This window comes from Schistocerca cancellata, chromosome 10 (assembly GCF_023864275.1).
Source record: "Schistocerca cancellata isolate TAMUIC-IGC-003103 chromosome 10, iqSchCanc2.1, whole genome shotgun sequence".
NCBI lineage: Eukaryota > Metazoa > Arthropoda > Insecta > Orthoptera > Acrididae > Schistocerca > Schistocerca cancellata.
This window is the reverse complement of record NC_064635.1, coordinates 27,899,394-27,924,252: the sequence shown is the minus strand read 5'-3', so window position 1 is coordinate 27,924,252 and position 24,859 is coordinate 27,899,394. Positions and strand designations below refer to the sequence as shown.

At 39.4% G+C, this 24,859-nt stretch overlaps 1 protein-coding gene across 1 annotated transcript in view; it reads right to left on the bottom strand.

Annotated features, from left to right (window-relative positions):
* LOC126106730 (uncharacterized) overlaps positions 1-24,859 on the bottom strand; it is a 143,239-nt gene that overhangs the window by 13,515 nt on the left and 104,865 nt on the right. The window contains exons 16-17 of the mRNA XM_049913108.1: positions 24,295-24,647; positions 19,405-19,593 (exon numbers count right to left, since the gene is read on the bottom strand). Of these exons, the coding sequence (XP_049769065.1) occupies positions 19,437-19,593; positions 24,295-24,647 (510 nt within the window). The 3' untranslated portion in view covers positions 19,405-19,436. The remainder of the gene's footprint in view (positions 1-19,404; positions 19,594-24,294; positions 24,648-24,859) is intronic.

Genomic DNA, 24,859 nt, shown 5'->3' with positions numbered 1-24,859 from the left:
CAAGGTCGTGGCCAGTACCTTCACTAGCTCGTAATCCACCAACTGATCAGTGGAAATACAATGTTCAGTCACTGCAGATTTATAGGGCTGCAGAAAGTAGGTGTGTCAGTGGCATTCAAATGCACTTCTCTTGTATAGTGTGTACTATTTGCCATATGCAAAGAGTTACATATAGCAAACAGTACACACTGTACAAGAAAAGTGGTAAGAGTACCGCACTGATAAAGAATTTGATGTATAGCTGCCTTTCAAAAAAAATGGATCATTTTTCACACATCCCAGAGGGGCAGCCATCTTGGCTGCTGAGCGGGAAGATCACACCCACTTTAAGCTGCTTCATTATTCAGGCAATTTTTGGAGAAATGTTTCCCATATATGTGTCATCCATTTTAATAAATAACCACATAATGTGTAAGCCATGCGGATTCGTTGACTCAATGCTTGTTATTATTCTTAGACTCATAAAGTTTTACCTGTGATTGATACTCTTCTGCCTACTGTCATTTCTGACATGCACACCTATCCTCCACAGTACATCACTGCATCAGATAGTTTTAATTCAGTCACCGACTCACCCTGGAACTGGCTGTAACGGTTATCAGTCAAAATGTCAGAAGAAATATTGCTGTTCCAATGTATGTCTGAAAGGTGTTGGAATATAAAGGTCTGAGCTGTAAGGTGGATGTTAAAAAATGTCGCATTCACAAAGTTGCAACAATTCCTGCATTTGTCAGGTAATGTGAGGGCAGGCATTGTTATGCAAAAACACAATACCAGTAGTCGAGAACCTCCATCATTTGCTGTGAATGGCTCTTCTCAGTTTTCTTAATGCCTCTCAGTATGCTTCAGAAATGACTGTCCTATAACACTGTACAAAATCCACAAACAAGATTCTTTATTGTGTTGTCGTCAGCCAGAAGACTGGTTTGATGCAGCTCTCCACATTGGTCTATCCTGTGCTAGTCTTATCTCTGTGTAACTATCACAACTTATATACATTTGAACCTGCTTACTGTATTCAGGCTTTAGTTCCCCATTATATTTTTATCCCTTTCAAACAACAAATTGACAATGCCTTAATGCTCACCACGTGTCCTATTAACTAATCCCTTCTTTTGGTCAAGGTATGCCATAAATTTCTCTTCTCTCCCATTCGATTCAGTTCCTTCTCATTTGTTACTTAATCTACCCATCTGATCTTCAGCATTCTTCTATATTACCGTATGTCAAATGCTTTTATTCTCTTCTTGTCTTAACTGCCTACTGACCACATTTCACCTCCATACAAGGCTGCACTCCAGAAAAATACCTTCCGAAAAGACTCCAGCTGAATTTATATGAGATATTAAGAAATTCCTTTTTTCAGAAATGGTTTACTTGTTATTGCCAGTCTGCATTTTATATCTTCCCTACTTTGACCATCATCAGTTATTTTGTTGCCCAACTAGCATAATGCAACTACATCTTTTAGTGTCTCCTTTCCTAATCTAAACTCCTTTGGCACTGACTGGTTAATTCACTTACATTCCATTAACTTAGTTTTATTTATGGTCATCTCATAATCTCCTTTAAACACATCATCCATTACATTCTACTACTCTTCCAAGCCCTTAGCCATCTTTGACAGGATTACAATGTCATTAGTAAACCAGAAAGTTTGTACTTTTGTTCCCTGAAATCTTAAATTTCCCCTGGTTTCCTTCACAGGTGGCGCAATATGCAGACTGAATAACATTGGTGATATGCTACAGCCTGGTATAATTCCCTTCTCAACTACTGTTTTCCTTTCACTTCCTTTGATTCTTAAAATTGCAGTCTAGTTTCTGTAAAAATTGTACATAACCTTTAGGTACAAGTATTTAATCCCTGCTATCTTCAAAATTTCAGACAGTGTATGCCATTCAACAATGTCATAAGCTTTCTCTACATCTCTAAATGTTATGAGTGTACTTCTGCGTTTCTTCAACCTATTTTCTAAGACTTGATATTGCCTCACCTCTATTTACATTTCTTTGGAATCCAAACTGATCATCCCCGAGGTCATATTATCCCAGTTTTTCCATTCTCCTATGAATAATGTGTGTCATTATTTTGCAACCCTGACTTATTAAACTGATGATTCAACAGTTTTCGTACCTGCAGCACTTCCCTGCTTAGGAAATAGAATTGCTACATTTTCCCAAAGTCTGAGGTATTTTGCCCATCTTGAGGGGCTTGTCTCCACTTAGGTCATTCTGTGCTCTATCAAATTATTGTTGCAGTATCATTTCACCCATCTCATCATCACCTACTTCCTCTTCTCTTTCTATAACACTGTCCTCAAGTTTGTTCCCTTTATATAGATGTTCTATATATTTCTTCCACCTTTCCACCTGAGCTCCTGATATTCAAATAGCTTCTTCTTTTATCTCTAACTGCACTACAATACACTAAACTAAATTCCACTGGGACAGGCCTTGGAAGGCCCAATAATACCAATCAATTACAGTGTCATCGTCAGCCTATAGGTGTCATTGGATGTGGATATGGAGGGGTGTGTGTTCAGGACGCTCTCCTGGCTGTTGACAGCTTTCATGACCGGAGCCACTACTTCTCAATCAAGTAGCTCCTCAGCTGGTCTTAGAAGAGCAGAGTGGACCCTGCTTGTCAACAGAGTTCGGCAGACCCCCGGACAGTCCTGTCCGAGTGCTAAAAAGGCTCAACAGTATTCAACTTCGGTGATCTGATGGAAACCACTCTAACCAACGCTGTAAGGCCATTGGTTTTTTTATCTACATAGGCCTTCTTAATTTCCCTATATGTAGGATCTGCCTTTCCTCTAGCTATGCATGCTTCTACGGGCTTGCATTTGTCCTTTAGCCTCTTCCAAAAATGATCGCCAAGATCTTTGTGGCATGCTTCTTTTGATTTGTTGGGCAAGGTGATCTGATGCCACAGCATTGCCTGCTATTCTGTCCTCATTTTAGGGTCAGATAGTGATATCTCATCACTCATCACAATTTTCTTCAGCTGACTATCTCCTGTCGCATCGAACTCAAAACATTCTCTTAAATGTTGTAAACAGTTATGTAATCATCTAACAAAGACAACAAACATTTCTTTGCAAAGCAGTGTCATACTTCAAATGAATGTTGAGAGTCTAGTGAAAACACTTCAGCTACAAAGGATTTACAAGTAAAGAAATTCATCACAGAAACGTAAATGACTATCGCACCATCGTATTCTTCCGATGTAGATTATCCGTAGGATGTAGGTAGACTTCATGAAAATGATTTTAGAGTATTATTGGGTGTTTCAGCGTTAAAAACTTTAGTGTAATTTTTGCATTAAAACACATTTCAGAAAGATTATAATGGTTATTTTTTGCAAAACTACTACGAAACTCTGCTATTTTAAACTTAATATGTGAGTAAACAAGAACCTACTCCCACATTTTTCATATAAAATGATTGTCCACACGAATTTCACACACATGGCGATTCCACAGAGCATAACTATTTTCTGTAACATGATTTACTTGTATGAAGAAAACCAGTGTGTCACTCCGTAATGTCCCCTTGTAATCACGGTAACTTTAATTTTCTGTAACATGATTTACTTTACCAGTGTGTCACTCCGTAATGTCCCCTTGTAATCACTGTAACTTTAATTTTACAGTTTTCCTCATTTTACAATAAAATAATCATAATCCACACAAGTGGGTAAGTTCTGAAAGAGATCACTGATCTATTTAAATATTTTACGTCCTGCAATGTGAGGATGTGTTGGGTTGGCATGTGAGAAAGAGGAGGTAAGGGGGAGAAAGTGGCAAATTTTGCACAATGGATTCTTGGATGTCAATCACATGGCATGGGGCCATATGTAGCGACTTGAAAATGTAGCATTTTTGGTGAAACTCGCATCTCTTTTTGGGAAAATAAACATCTAATCTTTTGTGTTTGTACTTGATTAGACATGCATATTAAAAGGTTGACCATTGGGAAGCTTTCTGGCTGGAATGTTTGTTTTTGCAAAAACTTTAAGTATTTTATTTTATTTTTTAAAAATTGTCTTTGCTTGTTTTCTTCTTTTGGCTCTATTTAAGCTTTCAACAAGTGAGTGTTTCTGTTGAGTCCCTGCGGTGTTTTCCTGCCACCGAACAGAGTGCTTCTCTTATTCGAGGTGTTTCTCAACATTATTTTTCTTTCCCACCCTATTCTATAATTACAAAACCTGCAGAATACTGCTTTCGACCTTTTGTGTGCATTATACCCGTGCAACCCATACCTGATAATACTACATATAGAACAGATAAAAGGTACTTTGTGCAGAAGTAGGACCAGAATGGAAAATAACTGCATTCACACTTTAGGAGCATACTTTCTGTCTGGTCGAAATGCAATGATGCATTTCATTTTCTGGTCACAATAGTGCAGGGTGTGGACACTAAACTTGCAGTCTGCCGTCAGCCTAAACAAACTAAATTATGATCACCAAAAGGGAGAGGAGTAGCGTGGGGAAACTAGACCTGTTTCCCTCTCACAGGGCACACTGGTGTGCTGTGTTTCTGCAAAATCAGAACCAACACACTGTCACAGGGATAGCAAACTCATGGTTTTTTGTAGGTTAACTGAACTCTGTTCTGAACCAGAGTGAGTCTCTTCACTCATTTCAAAATAAGAAAAGAAAACAATGAGCAACACAAAACACAAGATATCTGGTAATGACTATCACAAAACTGCTTGCTATTTGATGCAATCACAGTTCAAAACAGCCACCACTGGAAACTGCCACATTCAAGTGTCCCCACTGTAGAAACTTGGGAACTTTAGCTATCGCACAAACATACATGATTCACTGTTGTAGGACGCTAAGTCCCATGACTGAGTCCTACCTTGTATTACTTATAAAGACAATGTTCAAGCACCAACCATTAGTATGGCACCAGAGCATCAAGAGCGCTGGTACATCATTGGGTTCATGCACTTTTTATTTTGCAAACAGGTTTTTGTGGAGCTTACCTTTTCAAACTGGGCTTCATCAAATGAGATGATGTGCAATACCGTACCCAAAAATTGGTTACATTTTCAATATTTATAAGCAGAAAATAAAGCAGTTTCAAACTGTCTCTGATAAAATAGTTCACCTGGATACAACTTCCTATGAAATAGCATTTATTAGGTATCTTGAGGCAGAATTTGAAGCTATATTTGCATTTAGTGCAGCAAATGCAATTTTTTTCAGATTGAAAGAAAAGATCAGTTGGTGGGACACACCCTGAGGCACCAGGTAATTATCAATTTGGTAATGGAGGGAAGTGTGGGGGTAAAAATTGTAGAGGGAGACCTCGACACAAACACAGTAAGCAGGTTCAGATGGAGGTAGGTCGCTCTAGCTACGCAGAAATGGAGAGGCCTGGACAGGATAGACAAGTACAGGGAACTGCATCAAACCAATCTTCCTACTGAAGACCACAGCACTAACAGAGTCAACACACCTGTATCAAATTTTAATTTAACTTCGCGCAACCAGTAATTGAAAATAGCTTTTAATAAAAACAACATTTTAAGATTCAATAATTCTTAAATAGCATTTCCACTTGATAATATGGAAAGCACATTAAAAAAAGAACAAGACTGAAGCTGTAAAATAAAAACTGCTGAAGGGATTGTAATGTCACTGCCTAAAGTAGAAGATGCAGTGCCTATAACAGCATTGAGGAACATGTGAACACACCCATGTGATGACAGAGTCATCTGCTGCTGCTTACATACTGAAAATAGTGAAATGCAGGCTTCAAAAGAAGAGTAATATGGCATAGTACAGTTTCAGACTTTGGAAGGACTGCAGGGAATGAAAATTCATCAAAGAGTAGCAAATGTACGAAGAGCAATGCATGTCTGTTACAAGCAACAAGGTTCAGCACAAGTGATTCAAGGAAGGACAGATGTCGCTGGCCGACAGAGCATGACCTGGAATACCACGCCTCATTACTGATGCCACTGTTGAGCAGTTAGATGCACTCGATAATAAAGACCAGTGAGTCACAGTGGCAGCCGTTGCCCCAGGAGTCAGACTGAGTTTTGAAATTGCAATGGACACACAATGCTCTCTGTACATCTGTGTCTTTCTTCGGTGAATTTCTGTTCCCTGAACTTCTTCCGGAGTAAGGAAACACATTACATCCCTTTGCTCTTAACAGAAGGTTCCATTTATCTGTTTTCAGCACTACCGAGTCCAGTGGGTCAATGTGTGCACGTGATCGTCAAATGGGTGTGGCCATGTCCCTCTAGTGGCAAGTTTGAGGCCTCAGTGCTCTTATAGAGATGACACCTTTTTCTGTAGGCAACAGAATTACGCTTCACTTAGTGGTTTTCATTTTATGACCTCCAGCTTGTTTATTTTTCACAACAGCTAACTTCATAAAAAAAAAAAAAAAAAAAAAAAAAAAAAAAAAAAAAAAAAAAAAAAAAAATTTACACACGAGCAGAGTGGTTGGCTATCCACATCCAATTCATCATTTGTTGTGTTAACGTAACGTATCATGAATTGGATGTGGATAGCCAACCACACTGCTCATTTGTAATTTCTTATGATTTGTAAATGAAGTTAGCTGGTATTGTGTTTCACTCCCAGCAACTCAAACTCAAGTATTAGCTTCCAGCCTAACCATAACATTGGAAATCGTGACATACTTGTAAAATAACAGCAAAATACTTCTGACAGATTGCATTATAAGACTTAACGATTCTCACTGGCTACCATATACTGTCATCCACTCAGCTGCGAACAATGATACTGAATCGCCAACAGCAGCATGCAATGGAAAAGCTACAAACACTGTAAGTGTACTTCGGCCATGAAGAAAATCAACAAGAGCAAGTCTTCACAGCCCCTTGCTAGACCATTCCAAATACTACAGTCTTCAGATATACATGGTCATGCATATTTTCTGCTGTTAAGTGCCCACTTCCCATTAGGCAGTTGTCTCCAGGTCCAACCACCTCCATTTAATTTTCATTATGACCATAATTATGTACTCCACCGAAGTCCTGTCTGTCTGTTTTCCTGTCTCTCCCAGTAAATCCCAACACACACATCTCTGCCGCTTGCTGGGCAGCCCACAGCTTTGTAATGTTCTTTTTTGGATTAAAAATCTGTGTCAAACTGCTTTAAACTGACACACTGCCTGGAAACTTTCCTTTTTGCACAGATCAGAAACTCAAATTTTGAAAATCCAAATTTGTTTACCAAAAGCACTCCAGGCCTGCTTATTCTTTATGCCCCCCTGCCTCCCAAGTCCTTGGCTAACTGCCCTACAGACAAAAACTCGTCAACAGGTCCCAGTACTTAATTGTTAATTCGTACTAGGTTCTTTTCAATGTACTGATAACACATTATTTTAGTCATATAATAACTGATTAAAAAGCCTATTTTCAAACTCATTTTATGGAGTTCTTCCATTTGTAGTTGAACTTTTATATTGAGCTCAAGGACTTGGAACCATCAGTGTACAAAAATATGCTATTGGCAAGTTGTGAGCGAAGTTTGAGAAATTTGCAGCGATAGGTCAGCTCGAGAATTGAATCCTTTGGGAACGAGCTGAGGTCAAAATGAACAAAAACCTATGCCTGAAGCCAAGGTGGTGACGGGCTCTCACCTATTCAGAAAGAAGCAGGTGACGAAAGCAGACGCCGGAATGCTGCAGAGAAGAAACGTACATGTCATATTGGCGGTCAAGAATGTCATTAAAAAAAAGGGTCAAAGGTGGGTGAGCTGTGCGTGGCTCGTGTTCATGTCATCTCTTATTTAACATCCTGTTTTTGCTGTACTGCCACTTTGTTATGTTAGTTTCAGTTACTTCTGTCACTGAGTTGCTGCCTTGCCTGTAAATGAGCGGCAGCAGTAGCGCTTATTCATATAAGCCCTGCCGTATTATCTTTGCTGGACTGTTATTACTTCCCGACCGTCGTGTGTCAACCAGTCAGTTGGAACGTGCTAGCAGTTAGTTTGGGCGTGGCAGCAGTGAGGTCCGGACTGCACTGACTCGCCCGACAGTTGCCAACACACATCATTTGAGTGGGGACGATTTTGGTTGGTCATCAGTTGGTCATTTTGTAGGACGACGTGTATTTGGCCGGCGATTGCTTATGGGTTTGCTGTGTGTGCCGACTTGTGATATGTCGCTGTTATTGTACTGTCTCGTTTAGGAGTACAATGTTATCAGCAAATTGAAAGTGGCTCAACTATCTGTTATTAACCTGTACTAGATCTTAGTTTTTACAGATTAATGTTTTGAAACATTTCTCTTGATCTGCAGGGAGTAATTTTTGTGATTTGGAGTCTCCCTGCCCAGCTCCTTTTTCAATTTTGAATTTCTCACTATCCCAAAGAAGTCTTACGAAAACTGTAGCCTCGGTGTTAGCACAGTCAACAAAAAAATTAGTCCTCTACAGGAGATATTGTGCTAATACTGTGTATAACAGCATTTAGCTTCAAGAATGGCCGTAAGTTTCTTCGGTCTACCATAATCGGCTAATGATTTCACTCTGTAGAGCTACAGTCTGTAAACCGACGGGTGAGCAACACTTGGTGGGGGAAGTAGCCTTTCCCAGAAGAATGCTTTACTCGACATACAGGATGGCTAACAATCAGTTTCCTGCTAGCAGTACAGTGCAACAGTGGTGATTCACACAGATACTGATGATGAGTGTTTCTTGCTTTAGTTGTATCAGTTGCTTATTTCGGTATCCCAAATATACTGTTAACACATTTAGTGGAAAATAAACATTCCTATGTATGCATAAGGATTTTGTTGTCATTCACTTCCACACTGTGGAAAGTCCAGTGTAACATTAGAAATCAGCCTGTAGTTTTTTTTTCATTATTTTTGTGACTTAGCTGGGTACAGAGAGTGGGGACTGACTCGCTCCCATGTCAGTTTACCGAAGAACTGTACCAAAGTGTGGGGATGTTGACTGCTACGTTTCACCTGCTGCTCATTCAGTTGCAGACATTTTTTATGGCGTTTAAGATAGGATGATTTAGCAGGCCAGTCAATGTGTGACAGGATGCACTGGTGTTGACAGCAATCAAGGAATGTATACATGTGTGGCCCTACGATCACAGCTGCTGTCGTCTTTGAAGACAGCAGTGCGCACAGCACTTCTCATGAGGGTGTGGAAGAAATGGCAATACTTGGTCAGTGGGAATGGTGAAACAAGCATCCTGGCTCATACTCCACAGAAATATCAGTGAGTGGGGCCTAAGCCGCAGTAAGAAAAGTATCAGCAAAACTTCAAAGAAAAGCCCGTGATGATACACCAACAAATTTAACAACTTCATTCACAATTTTGTCATGTGTTCCACCACAGAGCCCTCTCTGACACCACCTTCTTCATCTTTGTGTACCCACAAACTAACTACAGCTGGGCCTCTCTCATCCTGCAGTCCGAGTGACTTGCCTTCCTTTTTAATCCCTCCCAACTTTTATCTCTCTCCTTCCTGAGGAAGGAACTATTAGTTTCAAAAACTAGGACAAGATGTAACTTTCATTTTCGTGTGTGCCTACTGGCAGTATTACACATTTTGCCTACCGTATTTACTCGAATCTAAGCCGCACTTTTTTTCCGGTTTTCGTAATCCAAAAAACCGCCTGCGGCTTAGAATCGAGTGCAAAGCAAGCAGAAGTTATGAAAAATGTCGGTACATGCCGCCACAACTAACTTCTGCCGCCGAATATATGTAGCGCTACGCAGGCATACTTTGTAGAGGATAAATACTGGCGCCAAAATCTCAGCGTCAGTAAATAAATTTAAAAAAAAAAAGGAGAAGACGAGCTTTTTTTCTCCGCCGCAAGTTTCGACCACTGCATTTTCATACATTATCCAACGAAGTAAATACAAATTCCGTATTGTTCATCTTCGAATGTAGCACAATTTCAGTGTACTACGAAAATCTGACTGGCAAGACTGTTTGGGATGTTTGTCAATATGGCCAACTCTACGTTCTGAATTTTTTCCTATCTGTGAGAAGAGATGGTTGCTAATAGGAACCTGATGAAATTTGAATCATATACAATATTCTCTTCACCATAAGAATTATACGAATATAAACATTTTGCCATGTATTCTTTCGTGTTTGCTGCTATCTCATTTAAATCCTGTCTGCCTAATAAACTACGAAACTAGAGTGAGACAACAGCAAACGCGGAAGAATATACGTATCGTGTCATGTTTATATTCGTATTATTCTTATGCCTAATAGTGATACAGTCATAAATGAAGCACGGCAACTGACTCGATTTTAAATGTAAGGTGACTAATTTCTGTGCAGAATTTGATGTACTAAATAAGCGGCCGCAAAGATTTTCAAACGGAAAAAAATATGCGCCTAACTCTCGTTCAGAACATCTTCTATCATACGCAGTCTATTATTTGGTTCTTGTTGGTTATCAAATAAAGCAGCAGTGTAAGTAACAACAAATAGCAGTCTCTTGCCATTGTTTCGCTAATGAGACGATTCCTCTTTTTTTTAAAAGTGGCGGTGGCGCGCATAAAGCAAGTCATGCCGCGAGCGGCGACAGGCCGTAAATACGCACTATCAGAATGCGACAAACAATGCATGACACAGTACAGTAATGCATTTTCAGCTTAGAGTGACGCAAACACCTATAACAAAGAAAACGGCAATTATCAGATCAAAGCAAAATAAGCAATCGATTCAAACCAGACGAAGCACGTGAAAAAGGAAGGGCACCCGTATAAATACGGACGGAGCGCCTGACGCATAGCAATGGCTACGTGGTAAAGCTTAACTGCTAAGCTTAGACTCGAACCAAACTACTGTAGCTGTATCTTTCATTCGACCTAAATTGTGTCTCATATTACAATGGACAAACTTTGTTTCGATTTGGAGGTGCGGCCTAGAACTTTTCTCTCCCCTTGAATTTTGAGTCTCAAATTTCAGGTGCGGCTTAGATTCGGGAAATTTTTTTTTCCTTTATTTCGAGTCTCATTTTTCAGGTGCGGCTTAGATTCGAGTGTGGCTTAGATTCGAGTAAATACGGTACTTAAGATAGATAGTAAACAGTAATTCTGTCTCAAAAATAATCAGTTTTCTCAACTGAACTTTCCTCAGATACAATCAAAGCCTATAATGTGCACCATAAACTCTCACATGGGGAGAGTAGGGTGGGAGGGGGAACATTTCCAGAGTTTCATGCTAAACAATTACTTGAATCGGTGCAGCTCATAGAATTTGTAACCAAGGGACGGACACTTGAATAAAGTGTTACACTCTCTTCAGTTAAAACTTCCGGGCTGAGAGGCCACGATTGATGTACAAAACTGCTTTCTGACTTGTCTCCAATTTTATGAGCCATCTTCTAAGGTAAAAAGGTTACTCCCACTAGGGTTTGAGGGTCTCTTGCATTTATAGAGCACACAGAGAGTACTGCCCTATGTCATGTGATGCCAACTGTGCGACTGTCTCTGCATGGTATCATCATTCTCTATTAAAAATAATTGAGTGTCATTCTATTGGCGCAAAGTTTATGTCCATATTTTATCTAACTTCAAACCACCACCTTTTATATTTAAATTATTAACAGTCACTTTTTGTTATGTCCCAAATGACAGTTCCTTTTGTATTTGGCTACAAAGGTGCTTTTCGTGGTTCCAATGTACATTTGTTCACAATTGCACAGAATTTTATATATCCACATGTGGCTGGGGGTGCTGTGCACCTTTTGCCATTCTTAAATGTTCACTAATCTTCCTGGTGGGTCTACAGATCATTTCAGTCCCATGCTTGGCCAAAACTTTCATGATGTGATCCATAATTCTATTAACGGACAGGAGAAAAACTTTTCCAGATGGCTGCCACTCCATATGCTCTCTAAATGTGAGAGACCCTGAAGCCTTAGTGGCAGCAGTCGTTTTACCTTGGAAGATGTCTCCCACAGTTGGAGACGAAATGTCAGGAAGCAGTCTCAGCCTGGAAGTTTTAAGTGGAGAGAACACGAGCCACAAAAGCCTTCACTGTATGATTAAGCCGTAACATTGGTTGTTACAGTAGAGGAAAATGAAGCAAAACTGACATAAAAAATTATATCCCTCAGTATTTGCCAGAAGGTTTAGAAACCTGTCACATCAGATCATCATTCTGACTCTACACAGAAGGTAAGAGCAGAGTTTCTAAACATATGCATACAGAATTTGAAACGAAAATATACTGAAGCCCTGCTTTTCCACTTTTCAAGGAACTTCAAAAAAATGGGATGGAATACAGGAAAATGTGGAAAATAATGTTTTAAGCTGTAAAAGTTACATATACATACTGCTTTTTCGCGCTATTTGTATAAGTACATGATAGGCATCAAAATACTTGTCAGGGACTTGTTTATTACCTAATAAAAACTGCTGATGTAATGGGAACAGATAACTGTCTGGGCAGTAGAAACATCTGACTCAATTTCATACATCAAACCGATGTTTTCGGAAAGCCTGCAGCTGTCATTCATTTTTTAAATAATGAAACACTGCACCATTTATGTATTTTTTCTTGTTGTCAAGTGCAAGTATTTTGTGTGGTGTTTACATACGTGTTGTTCTGTCTCTCTTGTTGTTCTGTGACTCTTGAACTGGATTCATCTTTCACATTGTCTGTCTGTGTATCATCATAAAAAAAAACCACACATAAATACTACCTTTGACAACAAGAATAAATTCTTGAAACATGTTTTGCTCAGCATGAAAAAATAGGTGTGTGTGTGTGTGTGTTGGGGTTTATGGGCGCACAAGAAAAAATAGGTAATTGGCACCGTGTATAGACCAAAAACATTTGAGCAACACAGCGGGAGTGAAGGTGTCAACTAGTGCTACAAGTAGCCAAATGATGAAACGTGTGAAATGTGAATTGACAAAGGTGTGAAGACGATCACAACAATCATGAAATTATACACGTGCAATATGGTGTTTGGAATGGTTGTGATTGGTCATGATATCCCCATCAGCCACCACACCAAGTAGAGTTTGGCAGTGGTGGGAGGTACGACACGAATTGTTCCAACTTTTACACGTTTACTGGTTGAACTCCGGCACCTTAGTGCCAAGAAACTTAACCACATACCATATGTAAACACTGCTTGATGTCCAACATCATACCAGTGTCACTTTATGTCACTTTTTTCTTCACAAACGTCTTTTTATAAAGCATAAATTGCGGGAAAATTATATAAATACGCTGACACAAAATTGGGTGCGAATTAAGATTGTGGACGTAGGAAAGTTGATGGGAGTGATAAAAAATGTTGTAAATGGTGGGAAAACTATAATTCCAGGAACATAAAAGTGGGGTAATACTGTACTCAGTTGCTGACGTTCTAATTGTAATCTGCACTTTTGCTGGCCGAACATTCATTTAAACCACTCGTGCAAATGGTTCTAGGTTATTGCATGTGTGTGGGTCCCCTACCAAATAGGACTAACAGGGTGTATTGAATCTTCTGCCAGAAGAAGGAGCCAATGGATCCAAATGCTTGCATACATAATACCTTTTATAAGTGTGTTCTCCTACCATTGCTTGGTGAGCAGATTGTTTTACCTGTCCAATTACATTGGGTTTCCAAAATCTCAAATTAATGTTATTAATTCAAAGTGTGTAATAATTAAACAGTACATTCTCTCTTGGTACAGTCTCACTTTGTCCCAGCAAGAATGAAAAATAAAATTAAGAGTACATAATCTAGAACTCATTAGTAAAAAACGTCACTGTATGCCATTTAGGGAAGCAAGAAGTGAATTTGTATTCAAATTATCAGGGTAAAAATCACAAAAAGTGTAAAACAATGGTTTCATTCAGAACACATGTAAAACATTTTTAGATGTGACAAAATTAAAGCTACAAATGACATTAATATTCTGTAACATCGACAACATCATCTCGAGTGATCACCCAAATTATGGTGTCATCTTGTCACAATGTTTCAGCGAGTTTTGTACCAATCATCTGTGCGTGAAGTGTTGGACTATGCAATGCCAAGAGGGTCAAGAGGTGATACAAACATGGCTACACAATGGCAGTGGCATCTGCAGATAGACTGGAGAAACACCAGGAGGTGATGACTGCACCAGGGCCGTGTCCCCTGACCACCAATGTGTCACCCTCTTCTTTTGGTGCACGAATGGCATGCCCACTGAAGAGGTCAGCAGTCCACCGGCTATACAGATACGCTGTACACAGCATCCTGATACTTCACCTGACAGTGATGGGTATGAAACTCATTGAAACATTGCGGTAAGACGACGTCAGCACTCGGCTGATCACGTGATAAGATTTTGGAATATGCTCAGAAAGCCTGAAATCACATACTCTCCAACATTCTTAATACACTTGATGCTTAAAAATATTTATGGATAAAAGTAGAATGAACATGAAGAAGCACATGCAAACTGAAGTTATAAAATTATGCAACTGAAAATGAATATTGTTTGTATAGATACCATATTTCAAGATACTAACATACATATTGTTCTTGAGTTTACAGCTGAATAATGTTGCTAAAAGTGCAGCTAGGACTTCTCTGTTACTGTAGATAAAAATGCAGTAGCAGAATTCCATCCATCCACCATGTACAAATTTATGTTAATTCCTTGTATGTCAGAACATTACTGTCCCTTTGCCATAAATATGAGACTGCTTTATACACTCTTAAGATCTTTCATTCTTTGACATTATAGATGAAACTAGTAAAATGCTATCATCTGAGAAACACTTAGCCCAAATTAATAACAAAACAATAAATCTTTTATAAACTGTGACTGCTTATAGTACTTTTTCTGTGTGTTACATCTCAAGGGCTTCATTTTCTTTTCACAGCGTCTGACTACTGAATTGATTTTTTGATGAAATATTGCACACTTTTACCATTATTATTTGACTGAAAACCCGAGAAAAAATGTAATAAATTACTGAATTAAGGAATTCTTAAGCCTACAAGAGAGGTTATGACTTACAAGGGAAGTCTATGACAAAAATTGGTGTTTCAAAGTGTGTGGAAAAAAGGGCATTTCTCGCCAGCTGTTTATTGAACTATTAAGTGGTCATTTCGGTGAACAAGAAAGTGCAAAAACATTTTTTCCATAGGATCTGTAGTTTATTTAACAAACTGCGTGTTCTGCAACTGCTGTGCCACTGGTGTTAACTTGTCGATAAGATATGGAAGTCACACAGGGAGTGACTGCTCCCCCCCCCCCCCCCCCTCCCTTCTCCAAGTGGATGATGATGTTTGGTTTGTGGGGCGCTCAACTGCGTGGTTATCAGCGCCCGTACAATTACCCAGTCTTTGCTCAGTCCAATTTCGCCACTTTCCTGGATGATGATGAAATGATGAGGACAACACAAACACCCAGTCATCTCGAGGCAGGTGAAAATCCCTGACCCCGCCGGGAATCGAACCCGGGACCCCGTGCTCGGGAAGCGAGAACGCTACCGCGAGACCACGAGCGGCGGACACCCCTTCTCCAAGTGGAAGGTAGCACAACGACTAAAACAAGCTAATACAATGCACCAGTCAGAGTATTTTATTATAAAATAAGGAAAACATATAATACATATGGATGACATGACTATTATTATTATTGCTGCAGCTCTCCACACTGGTCTCTCCTGTGTAAGCCTCTCCACCCACTTCAACACGCTTGCAAAATTTGAATCTGTCTGCCTGTATAATTTTATCCCCCCACCCTCACCCCAAAGAAAAATACACTTCCTTCCATAATAAAACTTATGATCCTTTTTTTTTCTGAGGATGGGACCTATCAGTCAATTCCTTCTTTTAGTCAGGATGTGCCATAAATTTCCTTTTTTCCCAAACTCAATTCAGCACTTGCTCAGTCTACCTAATTACAATGTCACCACCAACCCCACAATGATTTATGTTTGTTTCGCAAACTTTAATTCTCTTTCTAAATTTCTCCTTTGTTTCCTTCAAAGCTTGTGCAATGTACAGTTTGAATAACATCAGGGAGAGGCTACAACCCTGTCTCACTTCCTTCTCAACTACCGACTCTTTTTCATGTGCTTTGACTTTTACAATTGCAGTCTGATTTCTGTACAAGTTAAAACTTCCTTGCGGATGAAAGCTGTGTGCTGGACCAGGACTCTAGCTCGAGACAGCCGCCTTTCGCTGGCAACTGGTCCACCGACTGAGCTACCCAAGCAAGGCTCACGACCTGTCCTCACACCTTTACTTCTGCCAGTACCTCATCTCCTACTCTCTAAAGAAGTTTTAGAGCAGCACACATACTCCACGCAAAGTGAAAATCTCATTTTCTGTACAAGTTGTACATAAACTTTAGATATCTGTATTTTACCCTTTGTACCTTCAGAATTCCAAAGACTGAATGCTAGTCAATGTCAAAAACTTTCCCTAACTCTCCAAATGTTATAAACACAGGTCCTATGGTCAGTATTGCCTCATGCGTTCCTACATTTCTCTAGACCCCAAATTGATCTTCCCCAATATCAACTTCTACTAGTTTTTCCTTTCGTCTGTACATAATTTGAGTCAGTGTCTTGCAAAACTGACTTATTAAACCAATAGTTTGGTAGTGCTCTCACCTGTCAGCACCTGCCATTGCTGGAAATACAATTATATTGTTTTGTGTTTCTCAAACACACCAGATGGAATAGTTTTGTCATGGCTGGCTCTGCCAAGAATCTCAATAATTCAGAGGGAATGCCATTTAATCCAAGTGTCTTGATCCAGTTTTGGTTTTTCAATGCTCTGCCAAATTCTTCTGGCAGTACTGTCCTCATCTTCACCTACTTGCTCTTTTTTTCTACAATTGTGTCCTCAAGCTCGTTTCCCTTTTACAGCACTTCAATAGGTACTTTCTATCTATCAGCTTTCTCCTTTTGTTTACACTTTTTCACTGCTATAGACGTGCTCCCTGCATTCTGCACTGAGGGAGGTTTTGTTACGGCCGTATTGCTCATCAGATACTGGTTACTGAGCAGAGAGAGAGCATTCTGGCTAATATGAAATACGTATTAACTGATTTTCGAAAACTATTAAGTGAAAAAACTTCATTTTTGCACATCTTACAGTCTGATATTGTCACTTGATGTAGGACTGGATTTCTTCTTGTTACATGGGACAGTTACTGTGCTGCATCATGTAAGTAAAACAAAGCGTGAAAATTTGAAGGTTTTGTAGAGGTAAAAACACATTGCATAAACTCTACATATAGTGGATTTTAGTTCATACATTGCAGTAAATGAAATGTAGGTAATATATCAAATTTTATTTAAAATTAAGAGCAGGACGATATCTTATTTCATTCTCAAGTTATTGGGTTTTGTATATGACACACAGTCATGTGCAACGTGCCCATACGTGTCATTAAACATCATGGATTATGTGGTCATAACAATCCTCATATCTCATAAATGATTCAAGCTACCGAAATGAAGCCTGCCTCCCCGCCCCCCCAAATCAGAGCACACAGTGAGACACATATGTTGTATTTTAAATGACAAACTTTTTTATTCACCAAGATATGAAAGTAACTTGTCCACAGGAATGAGAGGTCGGCAACTCAGGATGCATACAGACATCTCATAGCACTGAAGGAAAACCTAAGCGGCGCACATGTACACATCCACAGCAGCTGCGGAATGGTGCAGCAGGATTTGTACACACACCCACAGCAGTGAAAGAATTAACATAGGCTCGGAATATCACCTCTTTTTTCCATCTCTAATTTTGCTGTAAGTCACACCTGTCTTTTCCTTGGCCATGCATTCTTCTACAGCCTTGCATTTGTCCTCTAGCACATTTTGTACAATGTGTAAGTCTCATTTTTTAGTCACCAGTATGCCCTTTTACCTGCTGCAATTCTATATTTTCTCCTCACATCAGTTAAGTTCTATATCCTACATCTTGTCCAAGGATTTCTAATAGGCCTTGTCTGTTTACATACTTGATCCTATATTGCCTTCTCAGTAACATCTCTCACGGCTACAAATTTGTCTTCTGTTGTATTCCTTTCCCCCGTTTCAAACAGTCTTTGCCTAATGCTCCCTGTGTAACCCTAAGCAATGTCTGATTCTTTTAATTTAATCAAGTACTGTCTCCTCAACTCGTTTCAATAAGAAGAACCACCAATAAGTTAAAGTCATAGTCCACTTCCGACCCTAGAAATATTTTGCAGTTTTAAAATTTAGTTTTGAAGTCTCTGTCTCACCATAAACTATTTATGTATCTAGGCCTCTTCCACATGTACACCCTCCTTTAAAATTTAGTTCTGAAATCTCTCTCTCTCGGCATAACGATCTATGGGAAATCACATTGTGTCTCTACACCTCTTCCACATATACCATCCCCTCTCATGACTCTTAAACCAAGAGTTAGTAATACTATTATAATGCAATTGTTTTGTGTAAAAATAATATAACCTTACAGTTTACCCAAATCCTGTGCCTTTAATTTCTTCAGTTCTAATATGCAGTTCATAATCCATAAATTCTCATCTGCCCCAGGAAATGTTTTGCAGTTTAAGATTTGGTTTTAAAATCTCTGTCTTAGCATTATATAATCTGTCTGAAACCCTTCTTTCTCTCCAGTTCTCTCTCGTGTATACAACCTCCTTTCATGATTCTTAAAGCAAATGTTGGCAATATTACCATAACGAAACTGTTCTATGTACAAATAATACAACCAAATAGAGGCCATTAGGTGTGTCCATTGCTAACACAATGTGGTGACAAATTACACAACTTAATTTGGTAAACTAACTATCAATCCTAGACAAAAACATTATTGCACTTCTTTGTTCCTCTTGGTGAACAATGCCAACACAAACATGTGTGTCTATGGCAAACATAAACCATTAAATATGTTTTGTAAACACACCATTATACTGTTGCCAGTCGTAGTCAACTACATGTGGTTTTCTTGCACACTTTGATACATGAGGTCCAATTTACAGACTTGCCTTGTTAGTCTTTCACATATATAAATCACTGAAGAGAGAAGGGAGCACAACTGAGACAGGTGTGCTTTTAAGTTTAATTAAGGCATGCGCTAATAAGTTGAGTGAGAAAACAGAAAGTGGAATGTGCTTATAGGCACAGTGTTAATAGAGAAATAGACTGAATAGGAAATATAAGAGAATACACAAGCTATTTTAAATGCACTATCTGTTAAAATTTTGAAGCAGCCAACAGTTATGGTGGGAAAATAGAAAGCCAAATATCAGAAACATCCTGCAGTTAGAATAGAGTTCTGATGAACAAAGACTCTGAGGTACAGATTTTCAGGTTCACCCACAGTCCGCAGCCAGCGTCAGACAAGAAGAGCGACAAGAGAGTTATACACACATGCTGTTACACAATCTCTATTCTATCACTGACAATTACCTGAAAGTATAAACACACTTTTTTTTTTTTTTTTACTGCGGGGACACAGGTGACATGGTGACATCTAAGTTACGGCTCAGCACGATGCCAGTGGGTGTCACTATGGTGCTTGGTTTTGGACCAGGGACAGAACCTTTTGGCAAAGAGGTACTTGTTGTACCACTCTTGGGCACAACTGTCACCGATAGCCTGTGGGCAAAGTCACTACAGTACAATCTACTGCTCACATTCTGGAACACTGACAACCACAACCCAAAATTACACAAAATTTTAATCTCCAAGTTCATATTACTGTAATAAGTATCTGGCTGAACAACTTTTACACCCTGCACAACTTGTGAAAAAGGGTGCCCCCAATAAGAATGCAAAATTTAATTTTTGAATGAAGCACATTAGCTACTTGGAATGTTTTTATTTTAAGTTCATTAGTGTATAAGGCACTTACATGTGGAAAATGATATCACACAAATGTCTGCAGAAACTTTGTTCAAAAATTCTCAAGTATTCTCTTTATCATAAATGTGACACTTCACTTCAGTGATGTAACCGTCCAGTTGGAAATGTGCGTAACTGTTCACGCCGACATTCCTCACAAACATGACTTCACATAAAACCACGCAACGTGTTGCAAGCTCTCGGTGGCCAATTTCAGTCTCTGTTGGGTGAGTTAACACAAAAAATTTCTCTTGCAACAATGTGCACAATTCACATGCAGTGTAACAGGTGATGCCATCTTGCTGGAGCCATGAGTTTTTGCGGACTGCCCCACCCCCCTAAACTGGGGGCCAAGAAACTCATCTTGTGCCAAAATATACCATCACAGCATCACCTGCAGCATTTCATTTGCTCAAAATCAGCACCAGACAGTGGCTCATTGTGCATATACCAGTTGTCGAAGTGTTAGTCTAGGATTATTGTCATCTCAAATGTGATATTTATGCCTGTTGGTGAAGCTGTCCAGCTGGGAAAGTGCCATAATGATGACATTCCTTCCCAAATTGTGATCCACATTTTGGTTTTCCAACACCCAATTGGCAAATTCACTCTGATGCAAATGGTCAGCTGGCAGTAGTAAGTGCATCAGCTGATCCTTGTAGCTGTGTAGATGAATATAATTACTTAGAATTCACTGCACAAGTCTCCTTGAAATGTTCAGTTCTTGTGATCAATGGAGAATCGTGGTTCAATGACTGAGTTACACTCTGATTTGCTGAAGTAACATTTTCAGCATATTTGTTAGTTCATCATCTTTGTAGCTTATCATCAGGAACTAAAGAATTTCTTTAAACTTTTCAAGTACTAGTCAACTTGTCAAGAAACTGAAAACGCAATTTGCAGAGAGTCACAGAAGAACTTTCCCCATGTTTATAATACATTTTGACAGTGACCGTGTGTCATTTGAGAGCAATTCAATTCATTTTCATCATCTGCAATGTTTCTAGCTGACAAGTGAGCAATATCAAGCATTGCCAACTGATCACAAAAAAAAAAGGTTTGTAATTTAAATTGTGCATTCTTATTGGGCCACATTACCATATTTATTTCTTCGTGGGGTTTCACTGCCTCTTAGGACAGTCTCATAAGACGTGGTACACTAGTTTAACTGAGTACAGATGGATTAAAGGAATATTGCAGTAGGAACGATTCCAGTATCAGTCTGAAGGATAATGACCAACACGATGTAAGGTGACTACAAATTACTGGACAAAGAGAAAACTGTATACTTTCACTAAGACTGAACATAAATACATGATCTTACCACCATCTTAAAGACAGAACTTTTAATTTCTCACACTGATGTGAGCCTTTTGCATAAAATGTCAAGACATTCCAAAGGAAATTCCATTTTCACGGAACCCTATCACATAGGTTTAGTTTTCAGGAAAACTTGGCAAAATTTGAAAAACCTGAAAGACAATGTCAAGTTCATTCTACTGATTTACACTCTGCAATGAACTTGCCTGAGATTCTCGGGTGAGTCATGTGGAAGGAATATTGCTTTAATAGAACCAAAGTTGACTGTAACAATTCTTTCACTAATGTGGCAAAGAACAAGAGTAAGAGAAATCGTGCACATCACCAACACAAGAAATCTGGTAATTCTTGGGTGAAGATTACTGCCACATATGCATCAGTGACATCTGCTTGTAGTTTTCTAAAAAGGTGATGACTGCAGGCTGTAGGACTGGATTAAAGCTGGATAGAGAAAGCATTCTTAGAATGGAGAACGAGCTACTCTGCATCTGGCTTCTTTGCTCATTTACAACAACTTCCTGTATGCTGTGTTAACAAGATCTACAGCAGCCCGTAAAGCATCAATTATCCAAATACTGACCACAAGTAGCATCAGTTAACCGAAATTGTTCCAGATGGCAACATCAAATTTGCATGTGTACCAAGTAGAAGTTCTCCTGCTGGCCAGTTCGATGATTTCCCCTGCCCTGCCAACTGTCATTGTTTCTGTTGTATGTTAACTACTGAATCCTTGCTTGTGACAGATCATCCTGTTGTCATGCTGTTCACAATGCCAACAAAACATGAATGTGTTATTATTTGAGATTCTGATAAAGCAACAGACCAGTTGAAGAAAGGTGTTTGTGGATGAAGCTCAACTCGAGAATATGGAGTTGGAAAAGAAGCAACCACATGCCTTACAAAGAGCACTGATAACATTGCAAAATTTGTGATTGTAGTTGACAATAAGATGGAAATTTGCACAGAAAAATAAGAAAATGGCAGGAAATGGGGTTTAAGCACTGTATATATCTTCGAATACTTTCCTTACTTTAGTTGGGTCTATTTTTGCACCTGAAGAACTATCAATGAATCAATTCTTATTTGAACTGACTAGTATGATTCTAAAATCTTGAGTATTTGAAGACTGTGAATGGGAAAATATTCAAGACTGGGTGGAATGTGGTGATGACAATAACTATCAATAACTGACAAATGACGAAACAGTTGCCATTGTCAATGATGAGCCAGTGAGGAAGCCTTTCACTAACTAGAGACGACAATGAAGTGCTTGCAACAACAAGAAAAATGTGGCATCCAACTGATGTCTTTAAAATGCTTGCAAAATCTAACTAATGGAAAAAAAAAAAAAAACAAATTTCAGCTCTCAATCAAAAAGAAATTTTGGCCTACTTTTCCCAAAGTGTTGGCCTACTTTAATGGCCATTTTGAACTCTTCAAACAAGGATATGTAGTCAGTTTTTTTTCTTTATAAGAAATGCGGTACAAAACATGAACCTACAGTTTTTTGTTTAATTTAGTGTTTACTTGTGTCATATTCTTATGAACAGTTGAGAGGGAAGACATACAATCTTGAGGTTTGCTGATGACATAGTTACTCTCTGTGAGACAGCAAAGGATTTGGATTGGTTGGGAGGAGGTGACCAAACAGCGGGGTCATCAGTCCCATCGGATTAGGGAAGGATGAGGAAGGAAGTCTGCCATGCCCTTTCAAAGGAACCATCTTGGCATTTGTCTGAAGCGTTCCAGGGAAATCGTGGAAAACCTATAACAGGGCAGCTGGACGTGGGTTTGAACAGTCGTCCTCCCGAATACGAGTCCACTGTGCTAGCCACTGTGCCACCTCGCTCTGTAATGGATTTCCAGGGAAATCGTGGAAAACCTATAACATGGCAGCTGGACGTGGGTTTGAACAGTCGTCCTCCCGAATACGAGTCCACTGTGCTAGCCACTGTGCCACCTCGCTCTGTAATGGATTTGGAAGAACAGTTGAATGAATTGGATAATGTCTTCAAGCTGTTATGAGAAGAACATCAACAAAAGTAAACCAACGGTAAGGAAATGAAATGGATTAAATTAGGCGACGCAGACAGAATTAGACTAGGGAATAAGACACTTAAGCTAGTAGGTGTATTCTGCCATTTGGGCAGAAGAATAAGTGATGACTGCCTAACTAGACAGAAAATAAAATGCAGGCTGGCAATGCAAGAAAAGCATTTCTGAAAAACATAAATGAAATTTTAAATGTCAGGAAGAATTTTCTGAAGGTATTTCTATGGAGTGAAGTCTTACACACAACTGAAACACCAACAATAAATAACACAGAATAGAAGAATTTGAAATGTGGTGCTCCAGAAGAACAGTGAAAATTGGATGGGTGCAATGAGTAACTAATGATGAGGTGCTGGATTGAATTGTGAAAAAAGAAATTTATGGCACAGCTTGAGTAAAACACTGGATCAGGTGATATGAAACATCCTGCTGCTTCAATGAACAGTCAGTTTGGTTTAGGGTGACAGCTGCAGAGACTGACCAAAGCTTCAGTACTGTAAGCAGATTCAACTGGATTAGGTTGCACTAGTTATGCGGTGATGAAGGGCCTAGCAATGAGAAGACTAACAAGCACCAAATCATTCTTTGGAGTGAAGAATACCACAACGGCAAACAACAACAGCAACAACAACAGTATTCCTAGGACCACTGGTACAATACATTTTCGGAAATGATCAGTTACGTGAAAAACCATTTACCTGAATGGGCAGCGCCACTGCAGTTGTTTCGGATAGTTGATGCTCTACTGTAACATTACATTTGCTTCTTCAGTATGCGCTTAATAGAAAAATGTCAAGGACCAACAGTTTTCTTTTGATGGGTCGCATTTGAATACTACCATTCAAACAGCACAAGTTTCATGCAACGAAACCTACCAAAGTTCTCCAATTATACAACATTATATTTGTGCACTTAAATTAACTACATAACAGCAAAAAAATCTATTGTGTGAAATATGAAAAGAAGAATAACTAGCTTGTCTACATTTGCAAATAAAACAATATTCACGAGTGCTAAGAAGCAGGGAAAAAAAAAAAAAAAAGATGACTCACAGAGACATTTTGATACAGTAGACAGAATTACCTGGGCTGCGAGGACTTTGTCGTTACAGTCGTGGTGGCACTACTGCTGCTACTGCTTGAACCAGCCGCCCTGTCCCAGGCCCGTGGAGCTAGTGACCGCACACTGCTTATACGCGGGACAATTGGACTGCTGGCAGGGACGCTCGGAGATGTAACCAGCCGAGCAGTAGAAGCTGCTGTCGCTGGAGCGGAGGCAGTGACTGCTACCCGCCGCGCGTTGCTCACAGACGGGGGCGTGTACAAGTATGTCCTCCCACCCACTTGCATGACACTAGTCGGGACGAGCACGCCACCGCGGCCCATTGACAGCATGTAACCACCTGTGGGACTCGTAACCTTACCATCCAAGATAACCTGGAAAGAGTTAGGACAGCAACCTTAATTACTTGTACTCTACTTAGAAACTACACAGGTTCACTGTGTGTGCGTGCGCGCATGCGTGCGCGTTTCAAGTTGACATAAATACAAACACACAAATATGTTTTCTGGGAGTAGGTGTTGCACACGTACATTTCACAGTTTTTCTTTTTTGCTTCTAGAGTTGCTTAATGGTTCCAGTCCATTCT